Source organism: Haematobia irritans, chromosome 3, assembly GCF_050003625.1.
Source record: "Haematobia irritans isolate KBUSLIRL chromosome 3, ASM5000362v1, whole genome shotgun sequence".
NCBI lineage: Eukaryota > Metazoa > Arthropoda > Insecta > Diptera > Muscidae > Haematobia > Haematobia irritans.
Genome location: NC_134399.1, coordinates 8,520,903 through 8,535,593, shown reverse-complemented (window position 1 = coordinate 8,535,593; position 14,691 = coordinate 8,520,903). Strand labels below are relative to the sequence as shown.

At 26.0% G+C, this 14,691-nt stretch overlaps 2 protein-coding genes across 7 annotated transcripts in view; one reads left to right on the top strand and one right to left on the bottom strand.

Annotated features, from left to right (window-relative positions):
* The window catches only part of RpLP2 (ribosomal protein LP2), a 507,190-nt gene that overhangs the window by 331,462 nt on the left and 161,037 nt on the right, over positions 1-14,691 (bottom strand). The window lies entirely within an intron of this gene.
* Positions 1-14,691, top strand: part of Fas2 (neural cell adhesion molecule fasciclin 2) — a 270,786-nt gene that overhangs the window by 250,979 nt on the left and 5,116 nt on the right. For 5 of the 6 annotated variants that reach the window (XM_075302851.1, XM_075302856.1, XM_075302853.1 and 2 more), the window contains one exon: positions 14,228-14,429. In XM_075302851.1, the coding sequence (XP_075158966.1) occupies positions 14,228-14,429 (202 nt within the window). Of the gene's footprint in view, positions 1-2,177; positions 2,748-14,227; positions 14,430-14,691 lie in introns of those variants that run through there. The other variant, XM_075302857.1, reaches the window with a different exon arrangement.

Below are 14,691 nucleotides of genomic sequence, written 5' to 3'. Positions count from 1 at the left end.
ATTTCCATAGAAGATTTTGTCAAAATTTTGTTTCCATAGAAAATTTTATCAAAATTTCATTTCTATAGAAAATTTTGTTAACATTTTATTTCTATAGAAATTTTTTTTTCAAAATTTTATTTCTATAGAAAATTTTTTTCAAAATTTTATTTCTATAAAAAATGTTGTCAAAATTTTATTTCTGTAGAAAATTTTGTCAAAATTTTATTACTATAGAAAATTTTGTCAAATTTTTATTTCAATAGAAAATTTTGTCAAAATTTTATTTCCATAGAAGATTTTGTCAAAATTTTATTTCCATAGAAAATGTTATCAACATTTTATTTCCAATGGAAAATTTTATCAAAATTTCATTTCTATAGTAAATTTTGTTAACATTTTATTTCTATAGAAAATTTTGTCAACATTTTATTGCATTATTTTGTATTTATACAATTTTTTTGGTGTTAATTTCTGTACAATTTTATTTCTATATAAAATTTTTAAAAAATTACCGATTTGACGAAAATGGACTAAAATGAACCAAATTCCATTTGGTCCGACCATCGGACCAAATTTAAAACTTTATAATTTGTTGGACCAAAAAATGGCAACCCTGATATAGCCCTTGTTCGCCAAGTTCATTAAACCTCCAATGGTCATATACAGCCTTGACACATGCTCTCTCACTAAAAAGAGAGAGAAGCTGTATTTTGTCGTATATACTGAGAGAATAAAAACACAGGAGGACGAAAATTTCTCTTCTACAAAAACTGAGAGAATAAAAACACAGGAGGACGAAAATTTCTCTTCTACAAAAACAATAAATGTCAATCGTATAGATGTCACACAATGCATGCAGCTTTGGTATTACCGACGTTGCGGACGAAGCGCTGTTTTGAAAAATTATTTATAAAGGCATCGGCAGTTATAATTTCAAAATGTCTGCCAAAAAATTTAATGGAATGATAACATTTATAAAAAGAACATTTGTTACTACAAAGTAGTTTCTAAATCCTATTTCCCTTACGTTTCGTAAAGCCGGCAGAGAACTGCACTTGGTGACGCCGATGCAAACTGTTTGATATTTGAGAGAAGTGCCGACAAAAACTACGTGATATTAGAGAAATTTTCCTCATGACTGCCACCAGTTTCACTTCACAGTTTCGTTCTCTTGTGTTTTTATTCTCTCTGGTATATATACATTGAGCACAAGAAGTTCTTGTATTTAAAGTTATAAATATTTTATCCGTAAATATTTCATATAAATGGCTGTGAATTGTGAATTCTTAAGGATATTGCCTTTATTCATTCTTTAGACCTGAAAAAAAAAACAAAGACAATTCTTTAAATCCCCTAAATATACAGCAATGATATTTACTCTCTCGATAAAAAGATAGAGAGGATATATGTTTTTGCTGAGCTGGCTTTGTAATTATCAGTAGCAGTGTTGCCAGAGCAATAATTTTATGTGTTGTCATAAAATGGAAATGGAGCTAAGGGGACATTTGAGGATAGCTATAGGGATATTATTTGCAATTTTTATTTTTAACAAAAATCGGTATCCCCAAGAAAAAATCCCTTTACAGAATCCTTTCAATATCCCCATTCTACACATATGCCTCATTTTCACAGTTAAGTGTGTGTGCGTGTTCTTTATGTTCTAATAGAGTTAAACCTATGATTTTGTCAAACACTAACTTTTTTACATTTATGTTTAACAAATAAACTAAAAAACTCTTCGAACGCAAAAAATTATACACTTCAGGCATAAAAGGAATAATTTTCTTCAAATCACCAGGAATTCTGTGTTTTTTAATATAATCACCCAACTGCTACATACTCACCACTAAAAATCTCTCTTCCCCCGAATCACCAAACACTCACATCAATTAATAAAATAAAACAAAACAAAAAAAAACTTGCAAAACTGCAATGATTGGGTGTTAAACCTTATTTTTGTATTTTTTCCCATTTTTTTCTTTTCTTTTTTTCTTCTCTTTTATATATATATACTCTACATATATAACTCTCTCTATTTCTGGTTAAAACTTAATTTGGCACGCTTGTATCTAAACGAAAAAAAATCGAAAAAACTGAATATGAAAAAAAATCCCACCTTTTCCCCCTTGAAAATGTATTCTTGTGTTCTCGGTAATTTTTGTTTTTGAAATCTGTCTATATATGTGGATGAGTAGATAATCCTTATCCGAAAGGAAAAGCCTCTAAGGATTACAGCATACAACAACATGGGGCCATAATCATCACTATGGTATTACTACAACAAATCTGCAGCCGAAATCATCTATTGTAAGCCTCAAAGGATCCTTCCAATGTATAAAATTTTGAATTTAGTAATCCACCAGTAACTATATATATACATCTCCATACTTCGATGTCATACCATAAGTAGGGAGGGAAATATAAGCGGTTTTTTTTAAGAGAAACGAAATTTTTTGAGGGAATATGTTACAAGAATGTTTAGTTAAATTTTTTGATGTATAATGATAGCAAAATCAATTCCTTATAGGAATTTATAATATTACTTAAATTTTATATATATATTATGAATTTATAAAGTGTTATATATATAAATTTTTATTAAAGGGCTTTATGTTATGCCAAAGCATTTATTTACCTGGTGAATATAATTAAAAGTAACAAAAAATAAATAAATAATTCATATATAAATGTGCATATGTATGATATCACTTAATTTTATTTTAAAATTTGATGAAAATACACAAAGAATATTTTTTTTCTATAAACCTAATTTGTTTTTATTATTTTGAATATTTTTTCTCTTCTTTTGGAAAAAGTTATTGAAAATGTTTTCATGTTTAATCCTTTAGATCAGCTTGGATCCAAGTATGTTACGATGGTAGATTCGTATGTAATTTTTCTTTAATCTGGCAACGCCAGACTATCGGTTTTTTCTTATAAAGAGAAAATACAGTGAATCCTCCGAAAAGTAGATACCCACGGTCGCCTAATTTTTGTCCACATTGGGAAGGTGTCCAGCTTTGAGAGGTTAATTTTAATGTTTTAATATAGCAAAATTTCTCCAGACAACTGTCCACATTTGAGAGGTTTCCGGTTTTCAGACTGTCCAAGTTTGAGAGGTTTCACTGTAGTTTGGTATTAATCGACTGATGGCAATACCATTCAAATAATCCTTGCATCTGAACACTTCTTAACACAAGATTTTTGAAATAATTATAGTCTAGTGGGTGTTATTAATAAATCACAATAGTATACTATTGTGAATAAAAACTTAAAAAAAAATATTAAATTAAAAGTCATGTTTTCTATTTACCTATAATAATGATTACTTTAACAGAAAAGATAAAGGAAAAATTGATTCTGTCCTATTTCCATAGATGTTAAAAATTTTTGAGGAGTTGCAAAAAACCACAGAAAGTTTTCCAATATTTTCTAAAGCGTTGGATTAAGGATATCTTCCACCTATCATTCATTCGGCGTAATTTTGTTTTAAATTTTAAATAAAAAAAATTTTATGAATTAATTTAGCAGACATTTAATATATATTTTTTTTAATTGTAGTATATATAAAATAACCGAAACCCTTTAAATTGAAGAAATATTATTAAAATAATTCGATTTAAAGCAGAATTGATGCGGTCATTATTTTTCGTTGCGATTGCGATTTAAAAGGAATATTTTTTTGTTTCTTTTCTAATTTTGATTTGGGGTATTCTTGGTATATCCCTTTCAATATTCCACCATTTATAAGGTTTCTCGATTAATTTGAACAGTGATGCACCCTTAAAAAAATTGTATGAATTAATTTAGCAGACATTTAATATATAATTTTATGAAATTATAGTATACATTGATATACTATTGTGAATTATAAAAATAACCGAAACCCTTTAAATTGAAGAAATATTATTAAAATAATTCGATTTAAAGCAAAATTGATGCGGTCATTCTTTTTCATTGGGATTTCGTCAAGATTTAAAAGGAATATTTTTTATTTATAAGGTTTCTCGATTAATTTGATAAGAACCCGACTATATAAAGTTGGTTTACCTTAAATTTCACATTATTTTCTAAAAAAAATCTAAACAATTTTCTTTTATTTGTTTAATAAACAGAATCAGAATAATTTTATTGCTATTATTATTATTTTTTTTAAGTGACATGTTTAACTCATATAAAAAAACACTGCCAAAAAATAGAAGCGAGAACGAAAAAAATATAAATAATTTGGAATCTTTACAACAAATTGAAAATTTATAAACGTTTACAAAATAATAAAAATACAACTCTAAATAAAACAATCTAAGGTTTATTATATGAATTTATAAATATTTATTATATACTATAACTATTATTAATTATATGTATGTGTATATAAATAATAAATTGTTAGTAAATATTTTCTTGTTATTATTATGCTATTATTAATATGAAAATCCTTAAAAAGGAAACATATCTCTGGTTTTTTTTTGTTATATAAAAAAAATATAACAGAAAAAGATATGTGGAAAAAATCTATTTTTCAACGATATGAAACAATCAGTTATTTTTAGAAATGTCATTATTTAGTTTTTGGAAAAAAAAACACACAGAAATATTGTGATTGATATTACAATTTCCATGATTGATGTGTTTTCACTTCAAATCCAAATGTTGGATTGATTCAATTAATTAGTTAGCCACTCACAGAAAATCAATAAAATTTTATCTTGGGAATATATTTTAAATCACAATAGCATATTATTGTGAATTACAAGGGCATTGGAGTGTCAATAAATCAATCAATTATTTTTAGAAATATCATTATTTAGTTTTTGGAAAAAAACACACAGAAATATTTTGATTGATATTACAATTTCCATAATTGATGTGTTTTCACCTCAAATTCATATTTTGGGTTGATTCAATTAATTAGTTAGCCACTCACAGAAAATCAATAAAAATGTTATCTTGGTAATATATTTTAAATCACAATAGCATGTTATTGTGAATTACAAGGTTATTGAAGTGTAACTAGTTAATGTAAAATGACATAATTTCATTTCAAAGGATTCATTTCGCCGGTCACAATTGCTCCATAATTCATAGTTTAGTTTATATTTATAGTTTCATACCATATAGATTACAAATATAATAGGAAACCAAACATTTCTATTTTTAATCGTTTCCGTGATCGGAACAGTTCCAATTTATTATGAATGGGATCAATTAATTTTGTCATTTAATTCAAAAACTATTTTTTTCTGTGACATGTTTGGAAGAACTTCCTATTTTCAATATTGTATTTAAATACATTGTATATTATCATTCATGTTCTTAGATGTTTGGAAATTTTATAATTATATATTCCATTTGTAAATTTCAATTAAAACGACCCCACCTGAAAATGACTTAATATTACCAATATATAAAAATAGAGAAATTAATATTTCCGTCCGTCCTTTCATAGAAAATTCCAAATCTCATTTCTATCAGCTTAGAAATTGTCAATAAATTAATACGATGTAAAGCATTCCTTTAAAAAATCTTTTTTTATATCGCCGTAAATCTTTTTATTTGATTTTTTTTCGATCATAGAAATGATAGCATCAATCACCAAGGTCAATTAAATTTTAATTGATCCCAAAAAGCTGTGTGATTTTTCATCTACGATTTTTTCCTTTCCTTTGTTTTTATGTATACGTTAAAGACAATAAATAACTACATTAATAAATTGGCAAAACAAAACTATCTATTAAATAATTCATAATAACGAAACAATCCAAAACTATAAAAAAACTATTATGTAGTAAGCAAACTGTAGAGATATTAAGGAAAATCCTATAGAAAATTGACCGCTATGAGTGACATATGCAATGTTGAAAATGTTTAGTTAGGGGTTTTGGAATATACAAATCAATGATATAATGCTATTCTAAGGATTGCGAAACCAGTTTTACATTGTTTCCATGTCGAATGTACTAAATTCTGTGTTTCTTCAAATCACAATAGCAGATTATTGTGAATTATGAAAGCATTAGAATCTAACTGATTATTTAAATAAAGTAGAAATGATTAATTTCTCGCTTTAAAATAATTTCGTCGGATATAATTAACAAATATAATATGGAATTATATTTCATATCACAATAACAAATTATTGTGAATTACTAGAGCATTAGAATGTAACAAATTAAACTAAAATGGAATAATATCATCTCAAAGGATTCATTTCTCCCGCTAAAATTATTCCTGTACTTAATTCTGTGTTTCTTTTAATCACAATAGCTGATTATTGTGAATTATTAGATTATTTGAATGTGGGTACTTAAAGTAAAATGCAATAATTTCATTCCAAGGGATTAATTTCTTCATTGTTTCATTCCATATAGTTAACACAGATAATATTTCTATTATTAAAAATTAATTTCTATTCTTTAGCAAATAGTTTCTTAATTCATATTTTTCAAATATCCACTCATAAAGGTCAATATTAAGCTTGTAAGCCTATATCCTATCCAATTATACAAACTCTCATAAATTAGTTCAAATATTTAGTTAAATTTTTTTGTAACTTTATATGAATGTATGTATCACGCATATTCGATTATCTATATAATAGTTAGAGAAATCTTAAGAGAAACACTAGAAATACTTGTTCATCGTAATAAATTGTATTACAAATATAATACAATTTTCCTATCTACACAATTCTACAAGAGTTGATAGTAATAACAAAAAAAAAAAACAACAGATCAGAGTACTATATAGAGAAAATTTTTATTTAAAGAAAACCCGCCTCTTAATTAATATAGCATAAATATCAATAGAATTTATTAAGTGTTGTATATAAGAGAAACGATTAGTGAAATAAAACAAAAATGTAATTTAAGAACAGATAATTAAAGAAATACGTATAAATAAAGCAAATATACATTTTTAGTGTTAATCAATAAAAATAGAGCTTTAAATAGATTACTTGGGAAATTAAAAAAAAAAAAACATTGAATAAGTAATGTCTAAAGAACTTTGGGTTTATGTCCAGGAAACTAGAAAAAAAATAATCTTTTGGAGTTCAGAAGGAAAATAAATTCACGGTTTATAAAATTTTAAATACAAATTGTCGTTGGAAAACATTTTCCAAAATGAACTCGAATATTCCAAGGTTTGTTTCTTTTTTATTGGTTCCTTTTTTGCGTTCACAATAATCTACCATTGTGAATAAACTCAACATACTGGCGTGATTTAGTCAGAAGAACTGAATTCTTTATCTTCTCGCTTTCCCGACAATATTCCCAAGCAGGGGTTTGGAAATTTTAACTCTCCAATTCACAATATAAATTAAAAATTTATATTGCTATAGCAATAATAGATCAATATAAAAAAATTTTTGAATATTTTATATATTGAAATTTGGATATTTCAAAATTTTCGCTCGAAAGATAAGACCAAGAATGTACAGGACCACTTCAGGAATTTTCATTTTTTGTTCTTCTTATCGTACTTTTATACTACAATGTACTATTGTGAATGAAAGTAGTATAGAATTTTTAAAGCTCAACATACCGATGAAATTGATACAGCTGAGCCACATTTAATATCTTCTTGATATCTTGACAATATTGCCAATTAGAATTTTGACAATTTTAACTCTCTCTAAATCACAATAGCAGTTTAAAAAAATTATGTTTCTGTTGTAGAAAAAGATCAAAATTAGAAAATTTATTATAATTTTTTATACAAGGGTTGTGACTATTTCTATTAACAGAGGATAAGGCTATTTTGCGTTTCATGTGCAATAAAAAAAAAAAACAAAATTTTTTTTTCTTTTATTGTACTTTTATACTACAATGTGCTATTGTGAATGAAAGGAGTATACAATTTTTAAAAGGGTTGTAAATATTTGTACTAACAGTGGAAAACGATATTTTACGTTTCAAGTCCAATAAAAAACCCCCAACAAATTTTTCCCCTTATTGTACTACAATGTGCTATTGTGAATGAAAGGAGTATAAAATTATTAAAACTCAACATACCGATGATGAGCCGCATTCACTATCTTCTTGATATCTTGACAATATTGCCAATTAGAATTTTGACAATTTTAACTCTCTCTAAATCACAATAGCAGTTAACAAAATTATGTTTCTGTTGTAGAAAAAGATCAAAATTAGAAAAGTACTAACAGTGGATAAGGATATTTTTCGTTTCACGCCCAATAATAAACCCAACAATAGTTTTCCTATTATTGTACTTTTATACTACAATGTGCTATTGAGAATGAAAGGAGTATACAAATTTTAAAAGGGTTGTAAATATTTGTACTAAGAGTGGATAACGATATTTTGCGTTTCATGTGCAATAAAAACCCAACAATTGTTTTCCTCTTATTGTACTTTTGTACTAAAATGTGCTATTGTGAATGAAAGTAGTATAGAATTTTTAAAACTCAACATACCGATGAAATTGATACATGTACTGTCTTCTTGATATCTTGACAATATTGCCAATTGGAATTTTGACAATTTTAACTCTCTCTAAATCACAATAGGAGTTTAAAAAATATGTTTCTGTTGTAGAAAAAGATCAAAATTAGAAAAAAAATTGTACTAACAGTGGATAAGGCTATTTTGCGTTCCATGTGCAATAAAAACTCAACAATTTTTTCCTCTTATTGTACTTTTGTACTACAGTGTGCTATTGTGAATGAAAGGAGTATAGAATTTTTAAAAGGGTTGTAAATATTTGTTCTAAGAGAGGATAAGGATATTTTGCGTTTCATGTGCAGTAAAAAAACCAACAATTGTTTTCCTATTATTGTACCTTTGTACTACAAAGTGCTATTGTGAATGAAAGGAGTATAAAATTTTTAAAACTCAACATACCGGTGAAATTGATACAGTAGAGTCGCATTTACTATCCTTGATTTCTTGACAATATTGCCAAGTAGAATTTTGACAATTTGAACTCCTTCTAATTCACAATAGCAGTTATAAAGTTATGTTTCTGTTGTAGAAAAAGATCAATATTAAAAAATCATCCATAATTTTTTAAAAGGACTATGCGAGGTTTGTAAATGTTGGTACTAACAGTGGATATGGATATTTTGCGTTTCATGTGCAATAAAAATTGAACATTTTTTAAAGTTGGCAATACTGGTTATTGTATAGGCAATCATTATTATTATTATTGTATAGGCAATTGTATTTTTATTATCCAATCTTGACGATTTTAAGGACTCATAAAACGTACCGTAAGCCTTGTAAAATCTTCGCATTTTCAGGGAAATTTAATTTCATTATATATATATAATATAATATTAGAAAACCAATATATACTAACTCAATGTGAATTTTTCTTAAATGTTGTGCAAAAGTTTTTATAGTGAATATTTGCAGCGATGTTAACCCTAGGTCTTGCCTACAAATATAGCTCAATAAAAATCCAAAACTATGCTGTTTCCAAAGGTAATTTAAATAATGTGTAAAATAAATTTATTAAAATGTTATTATAAATAAATATAAAAACAAAATTGTAATTAACCCCTTTGTTAGCAGAGACACACGCAATAACAATAGTTTAAGATTTAGATGAAATAAAATCTAGACTGGATGAAAAAATATTTCTTTTCCATTAGATCGACAAATAAACAAAAAAAATGGCACTTCCTTCTATAAAAAAATGGTTAAGGTCTAATGGAAATGATTTTTTTTTATTATATTTGTTTCTAAATATGAATGTGCAATATGGAAAATAGACTTTGGTTTGTTACTATATTTCCCTAAAGTTTTCAGATATTTGCTATAAACACACAATCTGTTTATCTATCAATCGAAAACACCACACCTGCAATGTCACCACCTTCGTTCACCAATCACCCTACACTCCCCATATATCCTATCACTAGTTCCTATTCCCTTTTTGATAAAGCCTGTGTTGAATCTTGTAAATATTTATTATATTGTTTTAAAAAAAAAATCCTGGCTTTTTGTTATGATTTTTATGATTTATATTATTGGTTAATGTCCTATTTAGTAAGTCTTATTTATCGTTTTTTTATTTTCCTCTATCAGATTTTGCTTCTTTAAAATGCATGAGCTTCGTTTTTCTTTGGATTGTTTATGCAAAACAAAAATGCTTATTAAATTGGTTGTTTTAATTATTTCCTTTATTGATGCTTAAAAAAACTACAAAAATCTATTGCTATGTTCATAATGTATTTGATTTTTATTTCATTTTTTTATATATATAGAATATCATAAAATTTTCTTTGATTTCCATTTGTTTTGTAAATTATTTTTGAAAAAATTGTTTAAATCCATACACACACAAAAATGTAAAAAAAAACAAAAGAATTTCAATTTTAATATCACTTTCTAATCATTGACATATGGAGTTTGCTTATATTTAGTATGTAAGTTTAGATTTTAAGTTGGTTGTTTAAGAAAATTTCAAGAAATTTTGGAGATATATTCCTTGGCATATGAAAGTGTTGGGCACCTAAAAAATATCCACCAATTTGATTTATTTATAGAAATGATTTTAATATAAACATCTTTAAGTTCTTCTTCAATGGATGTTTCGAATCGAACACGATTTTGGCTTTTAATTTTTCTCGTATAGTTTGTAAACACATCCAAGTCGATTTTTTAATTTTTCATATCAAAATAGCGTTAGCTTTTAAATTTCCATAATTTAGTTCAATGTGTATTTCTTCCTATTAGTGATTGTAATGATGAATTTAGAAATATCAGAAATATCGACAATACTGTCATGTCATTTGCTAAATTAGAATATTTTTTAATTGGGAATTTCCATACTTTGACCTTTCCCTTCGAAATACACATTATCAAGTGTTCGCCTAACGACATTCGCTACGACTGTGTCTAAAAACATACAGTTAGATTTTGTAGTGGCGTTGTGATTTACCTCAGTTCCTGTGGCATATAAATAATGAAATTAAGAGAGCCGAAGATAGAACAAATTTGATACTGAACAAATAAATAAAGAGAGAGAAAATGTTCATAGTTACCATCATAGATCTATGATAATTATAGCGAAGAAAGAGTTTACAGATAGAGAGAGAGAACAAACAGATAAAGAGTTGTAGAGTTTTTTCTGGAGTTTGTAGCCACATATGATTTGCTGTAAAAATATAAAAAAGCTGACATCACTTGCTCATCTTCCAAATATATATTCCAAAACAAATATAAGTGGCTAATTTAGTATGCAATAATAGAGAAGTTTTCGAAAGCAAATATAATCAGAAAAGCTGAAATATTTATCCAATGACTGACTAAACAGGGCTATTAAGATTTTTTTTCATGCCGAATGACATGCTCAATGCTACTGTTTCGACGCAGATTTTCACCAAATGTCATCTAAAATTTTTAGAAATCGTGAGAATGCAGGAATTGAATCAAGAAAATAAAATTGACATTTGAAAAGTACTGGAATTACCAACTTTTTCTTTAGGAATAAAATTTTGACAAAATTTTCTATAGAAATAAAATTTTGACAAAAATTTTCTATAGGAATAAACTTTTAACAAAATTTTCTATAGAAATAAAATTTTGATGGAAAATTTTCTATAGGAATAAAATTTTGACGGAAAATTTTCTATAGGAATAAATTTTTGAAAATTTTTTCTATAGGAATAAAATTTTTGACAAAATTTTCTATAGAAATAAAATTTTGATAGAAATTTTCTATAGAAATAAAATTTTGACAGAAATTTTCTATGGGAATAAAATGACAAGGTTTTCAATAGGAAAATTCTCCATAGAAATAAAATTTTGACAAAAATTTTCTATAGGAATACAATTTTGACAAAAATTTTCTATAGGAATAAACTTTTGACAAAATTTTCTATAGATAAAATAAAATTTTAACAAAATTTTCTCTAGAAATAAAATTTTAACAAAATATTCTATAGAAATAAAATGTTGACAAAATTTTCTATAGAAATAAAATGTTGGCAAAATTTCCTATAGAAATAAAATTTTCTAAACAGGTCTATTAAGATTTTATTCGGCATGACATCCCGGAAATGCTGAATGCTACTGTTTCGACGCAGATTTTCACCAAATGTCATCTAAAATTTTTAGAAATCGTGAGAATGCAGGAATTGAATCAAGAAAATAAAATGAAATTGACATTTGTAAAGTACTGGAGTTACCAACTTTTTCTGTAGGAATAAAATTTTGACAAAATTGTCTATGGAAATAAAATTTTGACAAAAATTTTCTATAGGAATAAACTTTTAACAAAATTTTCTATAGAAATAAAATTTTGATTAAAATTTTCTATAGAAATAAAATCTTGACGGAAAATTTTCTATTGGAATAAACTTTTAACAAATTTTTCTATAGGAATAAAATTTTTACAAAATTTTCTATAGGAATAAACTTTTGACAAAATTTTATATAAGAATAAACTTTTGACAGAAATTTTCTATAGAAATAAAATTGTGGCAAAATTTCCTATAGAAACTTTTGACAAATTTTTCTATAGAAATCAAATTTTGCCAAAATTTTCTATAGAAATAAAATTTTGGCAGAAATTTTCAATGGGAATAAAATTTTGACAAGTTTTTCTATAAGAATAAACTTTTGACAAAATTTTCTATAGAAATAAAATTAGGGCAAAATTTTCTATAGAAATAAAATTTTGACAAACTTTTCTATAGAAATAAAATTTTGACAAAATTTGCTACAGAAATAAAATTTTGACAGAAATTTTCTATAGAAATAAAATTTTGACAAAATTTTCTATAGAAATAAAATTTTGACAGAAATTTTCAATGGGAATAAACTTTTGACAAATTCTTCTATAGGAATAAAACTTTTACAAAATTTTATAGAAAAAAAAATTTGACAAAATTTACTACAGAAATAAAATTTTGATAGACATTTTCTATAGAAGTAAAAGGTTGACAAAAATTTTCTATAGGAATAAAAATTTCCTATAGAAACTTTTGACAAATTTTTCTATAGAAATTAAATTTTGACAAAATTTTCTATAGAAATAAAATTAAGGCAAAATTTTCGATAGAAATAAAATATTGACAAAATGTTCTATAGAAATCAAATTTTGACAAAATTTTATATAGAAATAAAATTTTGGCAGAAATTTTTAATGGGAATAAACTTTTGACAAGTTTTTCTATAAGAATAAACTTTTGACAAAATTTTCTATAGAAATAAAATTTTGACAAACTTTTCTATAGAAATAAAATTGTGACAAAATTTGCTATAGAAATAAAATTTTGACAGAAATTTTCTATAGAAATAAAATTTTGACAAAATTTTCTATAGAAATAAAATTTTAACAGAAATTTTCTATAGAAATAAAATTTTAACAGAAATTTTCAATGGGAATAAACTTTTGACAAATTTTTCTATAGGAATAAACTTTTTGCAAAATTTTCTTTAGTAATAACATTTTGACAAATTTGTCTACAGAAATAAAATTTTGACAAAAATTTTCTATAGAAATAAAATTTTGAAAAATATTTTTTTAAATTTGGTATTTCTTTTAATTTTAACTTTCCTCGCTCTTAGTAATATTGAACAGATTTCGAAGAATCCCCAACAAATTTTCCCAAATTTTTGGAAATTCCATATAAAATCCCCAGGTCCCTAAAAAGTCCTCAATTTGGGGTAAACCCCCAATAGTGGCAACTCTTGTCTAAAGGAAAAATATTCTACCGTGTTAGATATCCTTAGCGTATGAACAACTTTTATGAAACGTATAAAAAATCATACGCCCCTTGGTACATAGAAATGTAAATGAAAACTTTGTTATGATATGAGATTTAGCCAAAATATCTATATATTTATGATACTTGCTATACACCATCTCAATATTGTATTCTTAATCTTGAAATTTTCTTAAACACTCTCACATAGTCTATAAGAATATTGCTATCTTACAAATGCATAACGTTTGAAGCAACCTAGAAACCTAGTTAAGGATTATAGTGTATTTGTTACTTTGGTATAGTTCTACAGACCAACCTACTTTCCCTATCAAACAAACAAACAACCAACCACCTATCCACCAAACCCCCTAAAAAGAACCGACTGCCCCCCTCATTGAAAACTAAACATATTAATGAAGAAACATTTACTAATCATAAATATAACACCATCATCTCTTTTTCGCCCCCGCCTTCTTTCTCACTCTTTTAAAAATGCTTGCCTTGTTGCACCAACACCACAACGCATGGACCACAACTACCTCAACCTATGCTGGGCTATCACAGGCATCGATGTGATACAAATGGCTGAAAGACAAGTGCTATCCTCGGCCTCAATTGTAGGCATTGCTGTGGGAGGTGTCTTGCTATTGCTCTTCATCATTGACTTATTATGCTGTGTAACCATCAATATGGGTGTTATGGCCAGTATGTGTAGGCGTACCAAGAGATCGCCATCGGAAATCGATGAGGAAGCCAAATTGGGAAGGTAAGCTAATATTTGGAAATTCTAAAAAAATTATATTTAAAAAAACTCAAAAAACATAGCTTTTGGATTTCTTCTTGGAATAATATTAAAGATATGTAGAGATCTATAGCTATCATATCACTTTTTTTCTTAATTATAATATCTATAGTAGGATCATGTAATATTGCACTGATACAAAAACAAAATAAATTCTTATGTTCTCCCTTCCTATTCTTTTGTTTATTTCTATTTTTTGACAAAAGTGTTATTGTAACCAAAGCTA